The sequence below is a fragment of the Ictalurus furcatus genome, chromosome 16 (assembly GCF_023375685.1).
Source record: "Ictalurus furcatus strain D&B chromosome 16, Billie_1.0, whole genome shotgun sequence".
NCBI lineage: Eukaryota > Metazoa > Chordata > Actinopteri > Siluriformes > Ictaluridae > Ictalurus > Ictalurus furcatus.
The window spans coordinates 28,524,731-28,547,551 of record NC_071270.1 but is presented as its reverse complement, the minus strand read 5'-3'; the positions used below and the strand labels follow the sequence as shown (position 1 = coordinate 28,547,551).

General features: G+C 42.2%; 2 protein-coding genes across 4 annotated transcripts in view; one reads left to right on the top strand and one right to left on the bottom strand.

The window, feature by feature from the left end:
- The window catches only part of sardh (sarcosine dehydrogenase), a 29,949-nt gene extending 12,744 nt beyond the window's left edge, over positions 1 to 17,205 (bottom strand). Inside the window, exons 1-11 of the mRNA XM_053645938.1 lie at positions 17,077 to 17,205; positions 15,143 to 15,469; positions 13,091 to 13,269; positions 12,597 to 12,776; positions 11,649 to 11,772; positions 9,647 to 9,747; positions 7,726 to 7,830; positions 5,624 to 5,753; positions 4,848 to 4,934; positions 1,936 to 2,026; positions 1,631 to 1,772 (exon numbers count right to left, since the gene is read on the bottom strand). Of these exons, the coding sequence (XP_053501913.1) occupies positions 1,631 to 1,772; positions 1,936 to 2,026; positions 4,848 to 4,934; positions 5,624 to 5,753; positions 7,726 to 7,830; positions 9,647 to 9,747; positions 11,649 to 11,772; positions 12,597 to 12,776; positions 13,091 to 13,269; positions 15,143 to 15,464 (1,461 nt within the window). The 5' untranslated portion in view covers positions 15,465 to 15,469; positions 17,077 to 17,205. The remainder of the gene's footprint in view (positions 1 to 1,630; positions 1,773 to 1,935; positions 2,027 to 4,847; positions 4,935 to 5,623; positions 5,754 to 7,725; positions 7,831 to 9,646; positions 9,748 to 11,648; positions 11,773 to 12,596; positions 12,777 to 13,090; positions 13,270 to 15,142; positions 15,470 to 17,076) is intronic.
- A 516-nt stretch (positions 17,206 to 17,721) lies between these two features.
- Positions 17,722 to 22,267, top strand: LOC128620701 (uncharacterized). 3 transcript variants are annotated; one of them, XM_053645942.1, is made up of 3 exons: positions 17,722 to 18,188; positions 18,371 to 19,719; positions 21,248 to 22,267. In XM_053645942.1, the coding sequence occupies exons 2-3, from the start codon at positions 19,308 to 19,310 to the stop codon at positions 21,409 to 21,411; spliced, it is 576 nt and encodes a 191-aa protein (XP_053501917.1). In that variant the 5' UTR covers positions 17,722 to 18,188; positions 18,371 to 19,307; the 3' UTR covers positions 21,412 to 22,267. The 3 variants fall into 3 exon arrangements, 2 of the variants coding, with proteins under 2 accessions (XP_053501917.1, XP_053501916.1); XR_008388175.1 differs by having other exon boundaries at positions 17,829 to 18,485; XM_053645941.1 differs by having other exon boundaries at positions 17,829 to 19,719.
- Positions 22,268 to 22,821: the final 554 nt, after the last annotated feature.

Sequence of the window (22,821 nt, the reverse complement as noted above, 5' to 3'; positions counted from 1 at the left end):
TCGCCTCTGCGCTGGGACGCGACTGAAACACAACCGGGCAGCAGGATACGGGATATTTTTGGAAACACTTAAGCGCCGTCGTTTTAGCAGTAGCTTAGCAACAAGTCTTACTTACACACACACACACACACACACACACACACACACAAAGAGCAATAAAGAATCCTGGATCAGTGTGTGTGATTAGTGTGTGACAGAAGCTAATCGGTAAGCTAATCAAATCAAACAGCTGATTGGATATTTCTCTGTACCTTCAACTCGGATAAGCGAGTTCAAGCAGGACTGAGAGACATTGCCCAAAAAAATAAACAAAAACCTACTTTCTAAATTTTCCTTACATTATGCAATTATAAATAAACTTTAATCGGCCTTTGGAAAACGTAGACGTGCGAAAATAGTAACAGCGCCATCTACAGCAAATTTTAAATAAAGAACTGAAGTGCTTTGAAACGCGCAGAATTATTTGATGTGCTGATGCAATTTCCACTGAAACAGGAAGTCAGGGCGGGGCATATCGAGTGGCTCCTCCCATCTTTTAAACAGCCAATTGCGTTTATCTTACCTCACAGCCCGGGCTAAGCCGTACTCCACGGTCAGTACCACGGATTTTTTTGTCGTTTTAATGGGAATGATTACGGCGTACAGCTCACGGGAATCAAAACTCCAGCATCTCAAAATATTCGAATAAAGAATTTTTTGATCATCAGGATGACGATCCTGTTTTATTGAAAGAACAGGGATCTATCAGAGTCTGATCTTCACGACACGTGTTTGTGGAAGCGTATCATGGCACGAACAGAGGAGATTTCTGAGGACCTTGAAGCTCATCGGGCTGGAAAAGGTCACAAAACCATCTCTAAAGGAAAACGTCGCAGCAGATACCGAAAGAAAAGGTTCACATACTTTTGCACAGATCTGTAATATTGGATCATTTTCCTACATTTCTGTCTCGTTTGTTTAACCCTCTTCTCTTTATCTACTTCTTCATGACTTGTGTGAAAATCTGATGTTGTTTTAGGTCATATTTATATGCAGATATATAGAGAACTCTAAAGGGTTCACTAACTTTCAAGCGGCGCTGTAAGCCTCATTTACAGGTTTTATAATTCTACGGAATTCAGTTTCAATAAAAATGAAGACTGAACAGAATTCTGTGCATTTACACTGGCTTTATGGACTGTCTTTATCCCACCGCGCTGCTGAATTCTGGATTGGTCAGAAGGTGCTGAATAATATGAATGCGCTCGTTATCGTTATGTAAGGCGTCACCGTTTCCATAGCAACAGCTCGTTCACAGGGACTCGTTATCTTTAAAAAGTTATTTGAAAAGGAGTTTTGTTTAAAGCGGTTAGCGATGAGTAAATGATTTAATGATATGTTTGGAGAAGAGCTCCCAGAGAAGGTCTGTGATTGGTCGTCTGCTACGTCAGTCACATTTGTGTTGTCCGTTGAAAGTGGGCGGGGCTTAGCCATGTTTAACGATTGGGATATTGTGCCTCATGACGTCGGTGTGTGAACTGAGATTTGAGTTAGAAAGGAATTAAACCTGCTTTAAAACGTACTGTTTTCAGATGTGTGTGTGTGTGTGTGTGTGTGTGTGTGTATGTGTGTGTGTGTGTGTTAAGAGGACCTGGTGAAAGGGGTCCTTCCTCATGTTGCGGCTGGCCAGAGGCTCATCAAACGGAAACACCACCGAGTAGTTCTTAGCGTAGGACTCGTGACTGCGCTCTCGGATCCAGCGGTTGTTGTTGGTTAGAGAATGATGGAATCTCCTACAACACACACACACACACACACACACACACACACACACACACACACACACACACACACTATCTGTATCTGTCCCGCTTATTGATTAACAACAATACTTGTTTAGGCAGGGATTTATCTAGATTTAGAAACACACACACACACACACACACACACACACACCTGATGTCGTAACCGTACATGTCCTTCTCAGGCCGCCCGTGAATGATCCAGTGAGCCAGTTCCTTCCCGCAGCCTCCTCCCAACATCATACCTGTCAATCAAATCCAATGAGCCGCTAATTAAACACGTCACACAGACACACGTTCTCCCTCATATCTGGAATATCAGGGTCAGGACATCAGGTTGATTTACTCATTACCTTCCAGTGGCTTCCATCTAATATTAGCTAGTGTTAGAGTTAGCATAGAGTTGAGCTCATGTTAGAAATCAGCATGTGGGCTCCCGAGCGGTGCAAGAGTAAAGCGTTCGCTCTACAGTAGGGACATCGCAAATTCGAATCGCGACAACGCCACAGCTACCTGTGGCCGGAAGAGAAGGGAGCAAAAATCCATGGCCTCCGGTTGGGAGGGGCATCGCAGAAAACCATCGTTTACAGTGGAAACGTTCGCCTCAGGAGGTAAAGAACTCCATTAAAGTGACTCCACAGGACTCCGAGACTAACCGCTCACGCCAATCAATATACTGCTTCAGCAAAATGTCAGCGCGAGAGAGAGAGAGAGAGAGAGAGAGAGAGACAGAGAGAGAGAGAGAGAGAGAGAGAAAGTGAGAGAGAAAAAGAGAGATTGTGAGAGACAGACAGAAAGAAAGACAGAGAGAGAGAGAGAGAGAGAGATTGTGAGAGACAGAAAGAAATAGAAAAACAGAGAGAGAGAGAGGGATTGTGACAGACAGAAAGAAAGAAAGAAAAACAGAGAGAGAGAGAGAGAGAGAGAGAAAGTGAGAGAGAAAAAGAGAGATTGTGAGAGACAGACAGAAAGAAAGACAGAGAGAGAGAGAGAGAGAGATTGTGAGAGACAGAAAGAAATAGAAAAACAGAGAGAGAGAGAGAGAGGGATTGTGACAGACAGAAAGAAAGAAAGAAAAACAGAGAGAGAGATTGTGACAGACAGAAAGAAAGAAAAACAGAGAGAGAGAGAGAGATTGTGAGAGACAGACAGAAAGAAAGAAAAACAGAGAGAGAGAGAGAGAGATTGTGAGAGACAGACAGAAAGAAAGAAAAACAGAGAGAGAGAGAGATTGTGACAGACAGAAAGAAATAGAAAAACAGAGAGAGAGAGAGAGATTGTGAGAGACAGAAAGAAATAGAAAAACAGAGAGAGAGAGATTGTGAGAGACAGACAGAAAGAAAGAAAAACAGAGAGAGAGAGAGAGAGAGAGATTGTGAGAGACAGAAAGAAATAGAAAAACAGAGAGAGAGAGAGAGAGAGAGAGAGATTGTGACAGACAAAGAAAGAAAAACAGAGAGAGAGAGAGAGAGTGTGTGTGAGAGAGAGAGTCATAAATAAAGGAGGAATTGGGTTCTGTGGTCTGAAGAACAGAATTGTGAGATGTCCATCACTGAGAAGGACAAATGTGAAGATCGCTCTAGGAACTCGTCTACACGTTCCTCAACCCCAGTGAGGCTGCGTCTCCAACGGCTTCCTATACACTACGTCTGCTCACCACATAGTGTACGACGAGGTTACAGGTCTCGCTGTCTCGGTCTCTCACCGAGTCTCTGTTTCACTGTGTCTCTGTGTCGCGGTCTCTCTCTCTGTGTGTCTCTGTCTCTCTCTCTGTGTCTCTGTCTCTCTCTCTGTGTCGCGGTCTCTCTCTCTGTGTCGCGGTCTCTCTCTCTGTGTCGCGGTCTCTCTCTCTGTGTCGTGGTCTCTCTCTCTCCGTGTCGCGGTCTCTCTCTCTCTGTGTCGCGGTCTCTCTCTCTCTGTGTCGCGGTCTCTCTCTCTCTGTGTTGCGGTCTCTCTCTCTCTCTGTGTCGCTGTCTCTCTCTCTCTCTCTGTGTGTCTTGCTGTCTCTCTCTCTGTGTCTTGCTGTCTCGCCCTCTCTGTCTCTCTCTCACAATTCAATTTAGTTTATTTGTGTGATACATTTTGTTTACATACAATATTGCCAAGGCATCAATATAGATAAGAGGAGAATTAAAAAACAACAAAAATAATAAAATAAAATAAAAATAATAATAGGAAGAATAATAAAAATGTTATAAAAAAATAGTAATAATTGCAAAAATAAGTGTGTAAGTGAGATGTGATCAGTGCAGTAGTGGGTAGATGAATTCTGCTGTCTCTCTACATCTGTCGCTCTCTGTTTCTCTCTCCCGGTCACTCTCTGTCTGTCACTCTCTCCCGGTCGCTCTTCGTTTCTCTGTCCCTGTCTCGCTCCGCCTGTCCCTGTCTCGCAGACTTCCTGGGAATTATTATTTAAGCCCGAGGAGAGGCGAGTGGGTGGAGCCACTGCACAGAATATTAGGGAACACGAAGGGAACCAGACAGAGAGGACAAGGTCTCCGTGACTGTGCATATTGACCCTCATCACACACACACACACACACACACACACACACACACACACACACACAGGTTCACCTCTGAGGGAGCAGTCCCCTGTGTTACAGCACTGTGTGCTATAATTACAATTAACTTCTGAATGTAAAATCAAATAAATTACACATTAAAGAAAGAAACAGTCACGGTGACGGTGGAAACAAGAAGAGAAAAGAACAAAGGAAAGGAAAGACGACAAAAACAAAGTAAAGAAAGAAAAAAAAGAACAGTGATGGAAGGAAGAAAAGAAGGGAGGAAAGAAAGAAAGAAAAAAAAGGAACAGTGATGGAAAGAAGGAAGGAGGAAGGATGAAAGAAAGGAAGAGGGAATGAAAAGAGAGAAAATGTAAAAATAAGAAGGAAGGAAAGAGGGAAGAAGTAAAAAGGGAAACTGGTGGAAGGAGTAAAGTTAGGAAGAAAGGAAAGAAAGATGCCTTGGTGCTGGTCATATTCTACCCCATGCTGGGACTCTTACAACTCTGTGTGTGTGTGTGTGTGTGTGTGAGAGAGAGTGTGTGTGTGTGTGTGGTACCTGCACTATTGAAGCCACATCCCAGGAAAAATCCCCGGACTTCAGGAGCCTCGCCCATCAGTGGCTTGTGATCTGCAGTGAATGATTCTGAACAACAACAACAATTTTTTTAAATAATAATAAATATTATATATATTATATGTATATATTTTAAATAAAGGCTCCATTAAAAAGTAGTCAAACAGATGAATGTTCACTCCTCACTCACTGTCTGGAGAGGAAGTGGTCCTGTTGATGCCAATTTATCACGTACTGTAAGAGATTCTGATTTACAAACTGACTCACTGACTCACTGACTCACTGATTCACTGATTCACTGACTCACGTGACAGGAAGATGGAGACCCTTCTTGTCAAATGATTTATTTTACTCTAAAGCGAAAACATTATTTATTCATTTTTTCCCTCACAAAAGCAAGGCTTTCTAGGCTTCAAAGCCGTATTGTGTTCGTCTCTTAAACGAATAAAGCGCATGAGTTTTGTTGTCGCTGGCGTTTAGCGTAGCGCCCGAAGCCGTATTTACCTGCGCTGTGTGTGGACGTGACCTGGAGCTCCTGCGCTGTGAAAACAACATTTCACACCTGTCAGCTCCCATCAGAGCGAGTCACAGCCGCAGGAGCTACAGCTTCGGCCAATCCACACGCACGCGCACACGATGACGTGAGCCAATCAGCGACGAGGTCATGGACAACGTTCTACACAAAATCCATTCCCATCTGTATCTGAATTCCAGCTATACAGAGTGCAGCGTGTACACGTAAATCTACATGCGTGTACCTGGTCCACAGACGGTGGATTTGATCCCAGTCCGCTCCAGAGCAGGAACTCGGTTAACTGCTCCCTCGATGTGCTGCATGAAGACGTCCCAGTCCAGGTCAAACAGGCTGAAGGCAAATTTATCCGAGACCTGTACGACGAAAACACAGACTTGATATGACCTGCGCAGACAGACCTGCGCAGACAGGGACAGACAGGGACAGCAAGACAGCCGTACACTCAGACACAGACACAACTACAGATATCCATAGATGGCCACAGACACAACCACAGACACAACCAGAGACATGACCACAGACACCTACATACAACCACAACCACATAACCGCTGACACAACCAGAGATGAACACAATCACATACACAAATCATTATCACAGACTCCAACAGACACAACAGCAGAAAACCACAGACGTGCAAAGACACAGGCGTGGATGACCTCAGACACAACCAAAGATGACCAGACACCAAAACACAGACACAACCACAGACACCTATAGCTGCAATCACAGACATAACCACAATCAAATACACAGTCACTATCACAGACTCCAACAGACAACTATAGACACAATCAGATGACCAGACACCCAAACACCCACAGACACAATAACAGACAACCAGACACCCAAACTCCCAAAAGACAGCTATAAACATAACAGACGACCAGACACCCAAAACACAGCTATAGACGTAATAACAGACGACCAGACACCCAAAACACAGTTGTAGACACAACAACAGACGACCAGACACCCAAAACACAGCTATAAACATAACAGACAACCAGACACCCAAAACACAGCTATAGACTCAACAACAGACGACCAGACACCCAAAACACAGCTATAGACTCAACAACAGACGACCAGACACCCAAAACACAGCTATGGACAAAACAACAGACGACCAGACACCCAAAACACAGCTATGGACAAAACAACAGACGACCAGACACCCAAAACACAGCTATAGACTCAATAACAGACGACCAGACACCCAAAACACAGCTATAGACTCAACAACAGACGACCAGACACCCAAAACACAGCTATAGACTCAACAACAGACGACCAGACACCCAAAACACAGCTATAGACTCAACAACAGACGACCAGACACCCAAAACACAGCTATAGACTCAACAACAGACGACCAGACACCCAAAACACAGCTATAGACTCAACAACAGACGACCAGACACCCAAAACACAGCTATAGACTCAACAACAGACGACCAGACACCCAAAACACAGCTATAGACTCAACAACAGACGACCAGACACCCAAAACACAGCTATAGACAAAACAACAGACGACCAGACACCCAAAACACAGCTATAGACTCAACAACAGACGACCAGACACCCAAAACACAGCTATAGACTCAATAACAGACGACCAGACACCCAAAACACAGCTATAGACTCAACAACAGACGACCAGACACCCAAAACACAGCTATAGACTCAACAACAGACGACCAGACACCCAAAACACAGCTATAGACTCAACAACAGACGACCAGACACCCAAAACACAGCTATAGACAAAACAACAGACGACCAGACACCCAAAACACAGCTATGGACAAAACAACAGACGACCAGACACCCAAAACACAGCTATAGACTCAATAACAGACGACCAGACACCCAAAACACAGCTATAGACACAACAACAGATGACCAGACACACACCCACATCCACAGACGACCACAAACAGACCTGCAGCACCATGTTTAGACGTGCACAGACCTTGACAGAAACTCAGCATGTAATTAGGTCGTGTGTGATGTGGTCAAGAACATGACACATCATACTGTCATTACACACACAGTATTCCACGCAGAACAAGTCATCATGTCTATTCACAACACACACACACACACACACACACAGCCGTAAAAGACACAAATATTCTAAAAGTAAACTTTATCTCGAGTGAGCCTGTGCTGCTGTCGTGACTGAAATTGGATAAAAACTCCCACACGAAGACTGAAATTAGAAATGTGCAAACACTCGCACATCCCACCCAGAAACACTGCAGCTTCAAAACCCACTGTGTGTGTAAAGCGACAGCGACCCCCTGCAGGACACTCACCTCGTCCCAGAAGATGGGGTTCTGCTCGTAGCCTCCCACAGACAGGGCGTCGCCCTGCAGACGAAGGTAGACCGAGGCGTCGTGGTCCCGCACGTTGGGCATGTTCTGGAAAAAAACAAACAAACAAACAAACAATAAACAAACGGGATCAAGGTTAAGGTCATTCTCATTAAAACAGGACCAGCTGAGATCAGGTGTGTTACAAAGTTAACTGAAAGAATCAAAGATATGTAAATGAAGTTGTAATCCTGGATTGTGATTGGTCAGAAAATGGTGATTAGTTCTCTCTAACAGCAGCGCAGGTTTATATTAACGTGCTCGTTCTGATACGTTATCGTTTCTATAGCAACAGCTCACAAAATCATCGATATGGTCAAGTTTTCCATAAGGAGAGGAAGTCTTTATTTAACATGTATGGAAGGAGTCTCCAGTATCAGTATCAGCGCTTTGTAAATTTAAGGGCCGAGGAGTTTACGCTTCTTTGCGGTTTCTCAGTAACCTCCGCTTCATTATACACGTTAATACGCCGTTACTCCCCAATATTTATTCCCCCTCAAAATCCCACAATTCTCCCCTCTGCTGCACACACACGCATACACAAGCACAAAGCATTTTTAACCACAAACATCAAGGAAGTCATCACAGAAGATGGATTACAGACGCATGACCCTAGTCGGTTGGGTTTGCTCAGCCTGATGGTCCATGTGAAGGAAGTGCGCACTGGTTTAACGGTTTAATTATCTCAGGTCGGGGAGCTTCTATTCTCTAAACTCTCTCGATTCATCATCGAGCGCGTGGGTCAATTAGCATGCGCGCGACACGTGAACGCTGCAGACTGACGGCGTGATGAACGGCACGAAACAGCGGTTACTGTAATGCTCAGAGAGAGAGAGAGAGAGAGAGAGAGAGAGAGAGAGAGAGAGAGAGAGAGAGAGAGAGGACATCTGGTGGACAGAGCTACTGAACCAACACACACACACACACACACACACACACACTCTCTCTCTCTCTCACAGCAGCAGGGAGGTTGCATAATGTTAGCTGAGGCTTTCAGCTGTGGAGAAGAACGATCTCATGGTGCCTGTTGTGTTTTTGCTGGTGCAGTGTGAAAGCTGTGTTATTGCATAAGAAGGGATAAGAATAACAGTGTCACTTTATTCTGAGACACTCACCACCCACCCACACACACACACACACACACACACACACACACACACACACAGAGTGAGAGAGTGAGAGAGAGACACACACTGTGGCTCAAAAAAAAAGAAAAGAAAAAAGAACTGGACAGTTTCACGTGTGACGTGAAACTGTCCATACAACAAGACCATATAAAAGATAGCGAGAGAGAGAATTAAGAGAAGAAAAGAAAGAAAGAATTAGGGAGGATATTTACAGAGAGGAAATGTTACTGTGGAATGTTAGAGGAGGACGCAGAGGGGGCGGAGTTACGGGGGGGGGGGGGGGTGTTACAGGGAGCTTTATAGAGGGGGAAGTTACAGGGGAGCGTTACGTTAGGGGTGAAGAAGGGACGTTACTGTTTCGGAGGGGACGTTCAGGTAGAGATGAGACAGTTGCAGAGTAAGTGGTGCAGAGACGTTACAAAACATGAAGGTGTTACACAGGGAAACTGTTACGCATGAGATGGTACAGAAGACATGTTACTGTTACAGAGGAGGTGAAACACAGGGGGCGGGACAGAAAGGGCAGTACAGATGGGACAGTATAGAGGACGGTACAGAGGTGACGTTATAAGAAGAGGTGTTACAGAACGGAGGGTACAGAGGAGACATTAACATTATAGAGGAGTCGGTAGGGAGGTGACATTACAGAGAGGACACAATGGCTACAGAGGGGCATTATGGGTTCACAGAGTACAATTAGCGAGACAGCAATACAGGTACAGAGGGGATGATGTCACCTGAATCCCCTCGATCCTCTCCGTCACCACATAGGCGTGATGCATGGCGATGAGAGGAACATTCACGCCGGCCATCTTCCCCAGGTTAGTGGCCCACACACCTGACACCAGAGCAGAGACAACAGCATTCATTAACCAGGATTCACGATACAGGAGGAACTTCAGGAAGAAAGACAACCGAACCCTTTCATTCTTAACTTCAGTACAGACCAGCGAACAAAACTCACCTTAGCAGAGGAAGTACACCTGGTGAGAGCTAGTGAAACATAACCGAGTGAGCAAAAGCTAGCCCATCAGGCGTAGCTACTCTGTAACTATAACTGTCTTTAGTCGCTTGAACGATGTCGCAGGCGGAGTCTCAGATAAATGGCTGTCAATCAAGCGTGCTCATTTCTCAGGTTGGTCGGATCAGACAGTTCATCGCATTTACGTCCTGCTTTCTCAGATCAAACACTGAAGTCCATCACCGTACAAATATTTACAACCATTTATACGGTTCCCGCCGACTTAACTCCAACTTAACCCCAACTTGACCCCGACTTAACTCCGACTTGACCCCGAGTGAACTTTCAGCATGATCAGTTCCTTACACCTGGCCAGTGAATTTTAATTAATAATAAACTTACCTTCCGCGTGCATAATCCGTCATCACAGCTTCGCTCTCCAAAAATAAATAAATAAATACATACATAAATAAAACTCACTAATGACTTCAAAGATGAGCAGAAGGACAGTAGTTTGAATACTTGACCAATCAGAGACGAACCAGACGGAGAGCGTTGTAAACTGGTTTTATTTTTAAAATGTGGAGGAAAATGAAGGCTTTGCGCTTCAGTGGAAACCTTTCAGAGGTCAGATGCAGCTTTTTATACACACATCAGGTCTGAAGCAGCACTAATCTCCATCCTGCGTAAATATCACCCTCCGCAGTGTGTAAACCAGGAGCGCCCTCTTCTGGTCATGCAAGAAAATACATGCACAAACAGTGAGCACTAGACTGACTCCATGTACACGTATGAGACGTGCTGCATCTTCAGACCCGTCTCCTTCGACGCTTGCCTGTCACACTGTCAGTGTTCGTCATAAGAGTGATCTGTCCTGTAGGGCCGTCACCCACGCTCACTCTCACCCCACCTTCAGGGTGTCTGATATATGAGAAGACATATTATTGGATTTATTAACGGAATATATTATTATTTAAATGGACACACTGGTGGATTTATTGAGAGATTTAACGCATCGACATGAAAAAGCTTCTTTCTTTTACTTTATCGTCGTATTAATAATTCGTTTTTACTGCATTACTAGGCGTATTGTTCTGGGGGTTTTTTTATTTATTTTTATAAACCGTATTTAATTTCTTTCACTAATCTAATTCACGATGCGGCCAGCGTGCAGACGCGCTGTCCAATCAGAGCAACTCAACCTAATGCAGTTCATTACTTCCGTAAACACGTCAATTATTTGACTTGTAAAATCCTTAATCCATTCCTGAGGAAATATTCCAATACGTGATTAAATAAAGTGTTAAAGCATTTATTTATTTATTTGTTTGTTTGTTTGTTTGATGCAACTCTAATATGTATTTGTAATTTAAAAAAAAATAAAAAATTATATACAGTTCTGTGCAAAGAAACGCTGTAGATAAAAGACGCCTTAAAAAAATAACGAAATCAAATGTTTCTACATTAAAATGATTTTTTTTAAATACTATAAAGGGCAGTAAACATTAATGAATGAAACAAAGACAATATTTGGTGTGACGACCCTTTGCTTTAAAAATAAAATAGCAGTGTTGTGTACGATAAGTGCGGGTTTATAAGGAAATTACTGTAACGGTTCTTCTGGAGACTTTGACTTTCGCACTTGTGTTATATATATACAGATATATTTTTTTTCTGGCAGAGGTTTACAAAAGGTTTTTTTTTTTAAAAAGAAAAGAAAAATTCAGAAGTGTAATGAAGTCAGAGAAGGAATGTGTGTATGGTGCCGTGATATAAACCTGCGCAGTTCACCACACACGGGGTGTCAATGGTCCCAAATTCTGTTTCCACTGCCTTCACCCTCCTCACACCCATGTGGTCCGTCTTCACCTGGATGCCCGTCACAGGGCAGTTCTCGATCACCTGCAGACAGGAAGTTTCATTTCATTATTTCCTAGCAAGTTAAATGAATAATTAACTGTGGTCCTGTCTGTAATTTAAAAAAAAAATTTTTTTTTAATGGAGTAAAAACTGTTAACTGTGCTGTTGCGCTTCATCATGTATATTCACACTGTAAAACTTGTTAAACAATGTTTAATGTAATTATAAAAACAAATAGATAGAAAAAAAATAGATAAATAGTAATAATAAATTGCATAAAAGTTGGGCAAGTGCTGTTATAGGAAAATAATCAACTATAGGGTGGTAACAGTACGCCTGCTTCATCACACCACTCTGTCACTTAGTGTATTACTTTTTACTGTAATAATAATAATAATTATTATAATTATAATAATAAATTTAATACACACAAAAGATATATTTAAACCCGCATGGTTTCAGACATGGAATAAATCCAATCTGGCAACCCAGGCTGTAAAATGGCAGCACGCTCATTAGTTTAATGTTTAACAGAGAAGTTATAAATAGACTAAGTTCCTTGCGTAAAGTTCTCAAGGTAAAATAAAATCATTGTGCTAAAAAGGCATCTGGGCTAAAATAGTATCTCTGAGGTTCAAAAAAAATAAAACTAAAATAATGCTCCAGAGCTATGGTTCCTGAACTGAAGTCAAGTTTCTTGGCTAAAGTATCTGAAGTTAAATAAACGGTCTGCACTAACGTTCCTAAATAACGAATCTGTTACTGTAGAGATTAATTTACTGTGCACCATTTAATTGTAAGTGCGCACTATAATGCATGATCATGTTACACTGGGTATAATCCAGTAGAGAACCGGTCTGTGGTACCGTGGCTCCGCGGGCAGAAGCTGCTCTGGACAGGGTGGTACAGGTACCAGCAGGGTCCATAGTGCCGTCTTTGGGGACGTACAGAGTCCCGTACAGATCCTTCACATTCATCAGGGGGTAAAGCTCCTTGGTTTCTGCAGGTGAGAGCACATACGACTCGATACCGTACACCTTCCCCAGCTGGGCAAGCAGAGAGAAGAACCGATACCATTAAAAAATACCTAAAGCTATGTACAACATTTATTATTAAAGTCACACAGACAAATACACTTGTAGCTGCAGATCTTTATCTCTCTCTCTCTCTCTCTCTCTCTATATATATATATATATATATACACACACACACATATAAAATGTGGCTTATGTGGATTTACAAACAGCGTAAACAAAGGAAAGAAATTTTAGTCATGGAATGCGTTCCCGGTTCAAAGCGGTCAGATTAAAACACATCTTATTGATTAAGAAGCTGAGGATTTTGACTCGGCGTGACGTACCGACATGAGGCGTTTGTACTCGTCCAGTCTCTGCTTGTTGGAGGCGATAAACAGGCCTCCGTTCTGGATCCAGCCCGTCTCCAGGCCCGTCTCCTCCTCCAGCTCCGAGCTGACCACGTTCCTCGTGTGGGCCAAAAGTTCCACCTCCGTATCGCTCGGCCTCAACTGCCACAACAAACCTGAGAGACAGACAGCAGGAGAGTGAGACACGTCATAGCGTCATATCCATTACTGAGCGAGTCGTACTGTAAATAAATACTGAACTGGGTTCAGTATACAGCGTCAGTATACATGTGCTCCCTACATAGGGTACAAAAAATACATCAATTCTTAGACTAAGGTTCTGGAAGTTCCTGAACAAAAAGCTCCTAGTAGAACATTCTTAAAATAAAAGGTTCCTATCCTAAAGTTCCTGAAGAAAAAAGTTCCCAAGTGAAGGGTCCTTAAGTCATTTGAGATGCGTCACTTCACCGTGTTACTTCCTATTCACTACATGTGCTCCCTACACAGGGCATAATGGTGCCGCAATGCTATTTAGGATCGTTTGGGCTCGACATTCTGGTCATGTTTGTGAATATTAAAGTATCGGCACCCTGGATTCATTTAGGCTGCCTGGCAGCATTACAACAAGGCTTGAGCTATATAACGATTTAATCATCTCTACGTGAAATTAAACTGCCACTATATCCAGCGACATCATATTTACATCCTATTATATAACCAGAAGTGCCAAACTTTAGTAAACTTTAGTTCAAGTCATCACTTTAAAAATATGACAGAAGCAGGCTTCTTTTTTCTCCCCCAATAAAGACAGGAGATGAAGCCAATCAACACGTGAATACGGAATGACTGACAGTCGCGTAGGTGCTCTCGAATATTAAACTGATCCACTGGAAGCCCCGTCCCTTCCCTTCATCTCACAGTGATGATCTTTCGACTGGATTCTCCAGCTGATGTGAAATAAAATCTAGCAGTGTGTGACTGTCTCTGTAACGAGGGACAAAAATGGTTTATAGAAAAATAATCCTGGCCAATTTTTTATCCAAAAGATTAAACAGTCCTACAGTGAAGCGTCTAATGTGGATGTCAGACACGCGATTTGTACAAGGATTACACAGAACCAGTTATAAACCCACCATCCAGCTGTTCGTAATATTCCTAATTGTTCAGTTCTGGATAGATTCCAGCTCATTCTTAATCTTCTTAAACAATAATCACCAGAACAGTGACAAAAAAACCCCAACAAAGAGCCGTATAGTGAAAGCTAATTTCATCGAACCATCTGAAGACATTGGTGGTGTGGCGTCAGGCCAAGCGCTGACTCCAGGAATCTGACTTCCTTCCACAAGCATTCAGACCGCACAGCAGCCTCAGCAACTCTCCCTAAACCTAAAATAGCAGAAATGATCATTTTCCTGTATTTTATTTTAGCTTCCGTACAATTCAAGTGTTTATCACAGTCTTTTAAAAGGATAACCTGTGAGTGGGGGTAAAATCCGTAACCCACACAAACCTAATGACAACGAACTGGATTCATGTTTAATGGACTGGTACAGTTCCACGTGTAAACCCAATCCCAGACATGGGGCTACTAATGCCATGCTAGCTCTTACCCTGATGCTCAAATCTGAATGCAACTCACATTCCAGTGCAACACGTCATGCTAAATAGCATTATTTGAATTATAAATGGCCTGGATGAGGACTACATGCAAAACCATTGCAGACTATGTTTAAAAACAAACAAACAAACACTGCACACATCAAATAAGCTGTATAATCGTCGTATAATTTTCTCGAAAAAGTTACGTTCAATACTTTCGGCACAAAACGAATCCCATAATTATTGACTTCGGAGTGTTACGGTGTATTACAGCCAGAAGAACACAGCATGTCTGACAGCTTGGTTAATAATACCACATATTTGTGTACAAGAAATTCCGGTTTGAAGTGTTAGAACTCTCGGGGTTCTTCAGTTTGTCATGTTTTTAAATGTAAAGAGAACCCTTACATCTTACTGTAAATACTAATCCCTATGTTGTGTCACGTGTACCTGCAGTGTGCCACGTCGTCCCCGCCGTCAGTCTGTCCCTCTCCAGGAGCACTACATTGGTCATGCCCATCTTACACAGGTGATAGAGCGTCTGACATCCCAGACTGCCGCCTCCGATCACCACGGCGTCTGCGGATCGGGGCAGAGGTTTGGTGGGTCCGCTCAATCCGCTCTCTTCTTTGAGGGTCTTGGTGTAGGGGACGCTTTTCTCTGTGGTGTGTTCACTCTGGACGCTGTAGCAGCGAGCGGCAGGACAGTAAAGCGACCCTAACGGTCGGCGATACGCCACCGCCCTCCGCACCGCGCTCCCCAAGAAGGCCATGACCCCTGTAACGACACGGATCCGAAATCAGCAACAACGGCGTACGAGGACAGGCCCGGAAACTAAAGGACCGAACCATAAGCATCACGGGGGTGATGTTTTATTTTAATACAGCGGCTGCTTCCTGAAATATTCAAATTCTTAGCTAACACATCTACAAATAAAATATCAGGAAAACAGTTTGTTCATAATCATTCGTGCCTGTTCGTACAGAATATCGAAAAGAGCGTGCACAACGCTGCTTTTTCTCTGGCCTGTTTTCTTCAGATTAGAAATCGCTGAAGCAGCAAACAGCGAATCAGGATGGAGATATTCCCGTCAGGGGCCTTAAGCTCAATAAAAACCATTAACCATTAACAAATGATACCGTGCAGCCGTGACAATAATAGAGTAATAACTAAAAGGCAATTAATAAAGAAGGGTCAGAGTCCTGGGAAATACTGACGTGACGAACAGTATTGAGTGTAATTCCCAGGAAATTACTGGGAAGATAATGTGTGAATAGATGCTGATACGTTAATAGGAAAAGTATGTGATCTTTATATACCATCAGGAAATTGGAGCATGGTGGTTTTTATTTTTTTTAGCTGTTCACCATGAGGACAGAAATTTTTTGTCGGGAAACATTTTAATAAACTTTCTGCCGTGTAAATTCCACCACATCGGTGGAACGTCACTTCCTGTGCAACTTCATGGTAAACATGAACGAGTGACTCGAGATAAAATACCGTTTGCAGGCTTAAGTGTGAATGAAAGAAAAGCGTGGAAAGACGAATGATCCGTTCTAAAGGATTCGTTCTAAACTCCTCCAGTCTGTCGTGATCGGTCTAGCGCTGTCAGCGAGCAGCCGATGAAGACCAGAGGCGGGGCTTTTTATTACGAACCCACGTAGGTTAGTACAGGAAGGAAGTCTGGAATCACTAACGACTCGATTCAGCTGTTCAGAATCGATTCCTTCTTTTAGGAGTCGATAACTCCGTCTGTCGTGCGCTTTGATTTTTGAAACTTTGCAGATGTTTTACGTTCACAAACAGCTACGTATATAACACACTACATGAAAGGGAATATCTGAAATACTATAATAGGTGCACTTTAAAACTGTATAGTGTAAAACCACCTGCAGGACTGAGCAGTTCTGGAGGAGCTGGGGGAGGAGCTAGGGGAGGAGCTAGGGGAGGAGCTCATTTCCAGGCCAGAAAAAAACCAATAGGATTAAATAAATACATGAATTAGGGAGATCCTTTGCGCAGGCATATAGACAAAATATTGTCGATGACAGTTTATAAACACGATCTTTAAATCTTTAATATTATCTGATTTTTACAAGTCTACAAACACTTTGTTTGTTTTTTTAAATGTCAGACTGGCCCTTTAAGTGGAACACAACCCTGCAGGTCCGAATAGCGGTGGATATTTTCAGCAGCACTGCTGTTAAGACTTATTCCGAATCTACACCACTGCTTTAACATCCACATCAGTGCTCTGCGTTTCTAATCGGAGTGTTTATGCTAACTGTGTTACTTCCTTTAACAACACACACAATACACACAACAACACACACAACAACACAAATCCGGGACTTTTTATGCCACTCAAAACACTCAGAACTCACCGAGTTGCAGGATTTTAATCCTCCAGGTTCGTTTCAGTTCCACAAAATGTCGCCTGCGTTCAAATTACAAACAGCGTCAAAACATAACGTGTGTGTGTGTGTGTGTGTGTATGCAGGGTAAACAACGTTCATATACACACACACACTTGCAGTAAAGTTGCAGCGTGTGAGGATTGGAGTGTGTCTCAAATCAACATCTAGTTCCCTTCAGAGTGAAACACCAAACTGAAGCACAGCCCGGAACCGAATTAAGAGAGTCATCAAGGGGACTAGATTTAGTGGAACACAGGATGCGTGGCCCGAGGTCAGAGGTGGAAAGTGAAACTTTAGTAAAACTTCAATACCGTACTGTAGTATTACCAAAATATTTGAGAGGATTTGTATTTTCTTAGTATTGTGTATTCTTAGTAGTGAGTCCGATTGTCCAAGATAGGTGGCTCTCGGTTTAGTTCATGTAGAGTAGGCTGAGATGGGGGCGGAGAAAAGGAGCACTGGGGGCGTGTCTATAAAAAGACTGACAGGAGTCCCATGTAAACACAATGAAGCATTCCAGGCTATAATATACTTAAACTGAGGCCGTGGATTAAACTATTATTTATTTATCATGTTCTAAATACTTTATAGGTTGTTTGTAATAGAAAGAAAAATGAACAAAATATACATGTGTTGAAGTTTTTACGTTGTTAAATTTTGTTCCTAAAGTCGTCCTTTAACTGGAGCTTTGTTTCACAACTTTCTCGGTTAATCAGGACTCCAGGATGTTTGCAGGATCAGAAGCCTGGACTTTAGCGAACGATAATTCATCGTGTAATAATTCCTCAAACACATGGCATTCACTTGAGCAGGAACACCACCAGAGAACGCAGACAATGCAGACGTCTTTAAAGAGAAAGCTGTATTACGACTGCTTTTTCCAGCTCTGTCCAGCGTAGTTTCAGTCTGTTGTTATCTGAGGAGGTCCTGACGAACGACAGGGAGGCGTTGGCCATGGAGATCATTTCTGATTGGCTGTCAGACGAGGGCAGGGTCACTAGAGGTCAGCAGTTATCTCAGTGTGGAGCTGGAGTGAATTTCTGAGCCTCTGATAACATGTCCCGGTGCCAAAGACCAAAGTTCAGTCTTGTGACATTTTTGTTTGTAACTGCTATTTTATATAAAGTTTTTTTTTTTAACACTGTGGATTTGATTGAAATCTAAACTATTTCAGACTTGGCTTAAAATTAATCATAAAAACATTAACACACTCTCAATTGTTTTTTTTTTGTTTTTGTTTGTTTGTTTTTTTCCGAAACAGGACACGGATTCTCTACAAAGCAAAAGGTTTAGCAGGGGAGGTTCTGAGCTATTTTAACGAAAGCCAACGACAGACAAACTTACTCCAAAGAGTAAGTTGGAGCAAGTTGTTAAGAGTAAGTTGGAGCAAACTCAGCTCCAAAGAGTGCAAAAGTTTGCATCCCCTATGAGTTTTGAATGGGGGGGACGACACGCATCTACGTTACAATTTATCTACAATTTATTTGTGTAATAAATCATTATAAAAAGTATATAATAAGAACAATAAATAATCAAATAAAAACAATTACTTGTAAATAGGGAAAGTAAATAGGGATGTAAAAGAAGTTGGAGGTATTTATAAAGGTAAATGGTGGACGTACGCATTATTAGAAAACATTTATATCTCATTCAGACGCATTTATTTAACCTTTAATATCTTAGCAACGTCTTTATTTTTCTCTACTCTCTCCTCATTTAAAGCTGGAAGCCTGAGATTTTTCTCTCTACGCTTTCCACCTTCACTTCTCTTCCTTCCTCTAGTTTTTTTTAATGTAAACTTTTCTGTCTGTTGTATAGCGAGATTAATAGTAGTATCAGTCTGGCTTATATACAGTACAATGACTGTTTTTCCCACAGTAGCAGGTCAGGGTCATGTGAGGAGATGTGTGTTTATGATGTTCCGCTCCACTTACACTAATCTGAGTGAAACACGCTACAGCTGAGGCTCCGTATGCCTCGGGTTTTTCCTGACATGCTTGTCTGGTTCTTCCATTTGATCAAATGTACCCAATTTCACTTTCCCCAAGTGAAGTCAACCACACAAGACATGCTCGGTGTCTGGAATTTACTTCCTGACTTTTAAACTGGAGCTACAAGATTAATTACGAATAAAAACGAATAAAAGCGAGAAAAAATCTTCTGCTTCAAATCACATCAGTGACGTCTCTGACGTGCTGATGGACACGGTGTTGATGGACACGGTGCTGATAGACACGGTGTTGATGGACACGGTGTTGATAGACATGGTGCTGATGGACACGGTGTTGATGGACACATTGTTGATGGACATGGTGTTGATGGACACGGTGCTGATGGACACGGTGCTGATGGAGACGGTGTTGATGGACACATTGTTGATGGACACGGTGCTGATGGACACTGTTGATGGACACATTGTTGATGGACACGGTGCTGATGGACACGGTGCTGATGGACACATTGTTGATGGACACGGTGCTGATGGACATGGTGCTGATGGAGACGGTGTTGATGGACACGGTGTTGATGGACACGGTGCTGATGGACATGGTGCTGATGGAGACGGTGTTGATGGACACATTGTTGATGGACACGGTGCTGATGGACACAGTAGGATTTCCTGTCACCTATAAACATGGGACTAATCCTCACCGTGTAGCTGAACACTGCATCATTATCCGTCTCGGCGGCCATTTTGGTTCATCGTGATTACTTGTTTCTCTCAGCCCATTTCCCTGGAAGTGATAATGATTTAAAAAGAGTTCCACTTTTGGATTTAAATGTGTCATATTTACATTATACGTTACATTTTGAGGATTTGAAACTTATATATGATACCGTGAACTAAGGATCTGATATTTGATGATACCGCTGGATCTTCTACGATGCGGTACGATTATATTCTTAAGGCAACAATTCAGTATGTGGCGAGACCGCTTAATCTGCTACAGTACAAAGCTCCGATACGATTCTTAAGGAAACGATGCGATATTTAACGACGCCACTGAATCTATTATCACACAATACGATTAAACCGTACAGGATTTCGCAACACTTGATTTTGCTGGGGTTTTTTACAAAGTCTGTGAATTTTTTGTGTTTTCCTGTGGAGAACTACTCGAATCGGCGAAATCGCAATCGCATGAAACAGTTTCGCCATGATGTTTGTCGGTAAGCCAGACCTTTTAGCTGTACTCATGTTCGACGCACGTGAACCGAAGAGGGTTTTGGCCGAACGTACGTCGTGATGATGTCACGTGACGCGTCTCAGCCCGAATCTGTGGAAAGTATGCGGTAATTTTTTTAAATTGCGAGCTCCACGCAAAATGGTGAAATGTGAAAGGGACCGATAAGACAACGTTTAATATCCGGCGATACCGCAGAATCTGCTACGATACGATGTGATACGGTGTAGTATCCTCCGATCGATACATGACCAACTTTGTTCAGAAAATAAAAAAGTCTGCCAAGTGAATAAATGTACAAACACAAGCAGTGTACAATAATGTAATATACATTTCTGGTCTTTACTGAATTACACAACATCTACATTTCCGAGTGCTTCCAAGCTCAGAAGTGCCGACTAACACGTGTAAGAGTGTTCATTATGTTCAGAGGTGTTCACATGGAGATGGTTTTACTGGAATGTGGACTGAAACGCTAGACGCACTGGTCTCAGGTCTTAATATAGCTCTGTAGAAGGTCCTCTGGTGGGACAGTAGGATGGGAAAGTTACTTCCAGAATTACACTGCTGTCCCCGGAAAACACTTAATGGACTAACATTAGAACTCATTTATAAAGTGTTTGTTTTACTCTACTTCACCAGAATGAACACAAAGCCTTATCATGAACCCTAAAATCCACGTCACAAAGAACCTGCTGTATGTATTCAGACCTTTGATGCGCCGTCTAGTGGCCATTCGGTGAAATAACACTGCAGTAAAGTACATTCACATTTAGACATAGATGTTTCTCATTTCATGAGGTAAAAAAGTGCTGTGAATATTTTTGCCAGTGAATGTTCACTCTGTAAGACTTTGCTCATAGGTTTTCCATTTCGAAAAGTTTTACTCAAGGTAAAATGATACTAAAGTTGCGTGCATTAAATTTGATACTAGATTTTTTTTTTAATACTAGATACCCGTCGAGGCATGGACTCCACGAGACCTCTGAAGGTGTGTGTGGGATCTGGCACCGAGACGTCAGCAGCAGATCCTTTAAGTCCTGTAAGATGTGAGGTCGGGCCTCCGTGGATCGGACCTGTTTGTCCAGAACGTCCAACAGAAGCTGGATCGGATTGAGAAGTGGGGAATGCGGAGGCCGAGTCGACACCTTGAACTGTTTGTCATGTTCCTCAAAGCGTTCCTGAACAGTGTGTGCAGTGTGTCAGGGAGCGTTATCCTGCTGAACGAGGACACTGATATTAGGAACACTGTTACCATGAAGGGGTGTACTCGGTCTGGAACAGTGTTTAGGTAGGTGCTGCGTGTCAAAGTAACATCCACGTGAATACCAGGATCCAAGGTTTCCCAGCAGAACGTTACCCGGAACATCACACTGCCTCCACCAGCTTGTCTTCTTCCCATAGTGCATCCTGGTGCCGTCTCCTCCCCAGATAAGTGACTGACTGACTATCTATCTATCGTTTTACAGAATAAAAGATCTTGTTTGTGAAAATTTTACAACTCGTAATTTGACCAAAAAACCCCTCACAGATCATTTAAAAATACGGTCGTGGAAACGGTAAAAATAAAGATTATTATTAGATAAAGCAGTCTAACATCCCAGTAAGTGACTCAGGCCCCCTGAGAATATGAATTCTTTAACTAGCTGAGATTTACAGATATAATGTGTATTATTTCTCCAAATAAAAATATATATATATATAAAGAAATGGATAAATCCAAATGTAGACAAACCATCAGCTTTTGTTAGCAAAATACAACCCAACGTGGAGAGATCTCTGTTTAGCCGAAGATTTAAGGATTTCTTCATGTTCTCCAATTTTGGAATAATTTCAGCTTCTGTTTTAAATAACACAAATCTGACCTCATTCTTAACGGGGATACTATTCATTCCTTTTAGAGCGCAACTGTGATTAGAGAAAAGGAAAGCAAATGAAACCCAATTTTAAAATGTTTAATGGTATATATATATATATATATATATATATATATATATATATATATATATATATATGTATCTGCCAAGTGAGTTTTTAAAGACTTTTTAAGTTTCATTTTGACTGAAATGTCTGTATTTTTTGTCAAGTTGACCGACAACTGATCATCTTTTCTTTTCTTTTCTTTTCTTGTGTGCACTGAAATATCTTCTGGGAAAATATGTCTTATTGGTTGGAGACAAAGATCCAGTCACTGCCCAATTTTTTCCGAGAAACCGTATTATATTATATTATATTATATTTATGATCATGCTGTTGGATGATCAAAACGGGTTCCAGATTTCAGGCAGTCACTGACTACAAAGGATTTGCTTCCAAAGTATTAAAAATAATCAGAATATTTATAGATCATGTTAGTTTGTCCAATTACTTTGGAGCCTGTGAAATGGAGGGTAACGGCGGTAATGGCCTAAACGGTTAATGATTTCTTTTTGTTCTCATGGTTATACGTAAACAAATGAATATGTCTGTATGGAAATACATGCATGTACACATCTCGAAGTGTAACCATGACAACAGACACGATCGA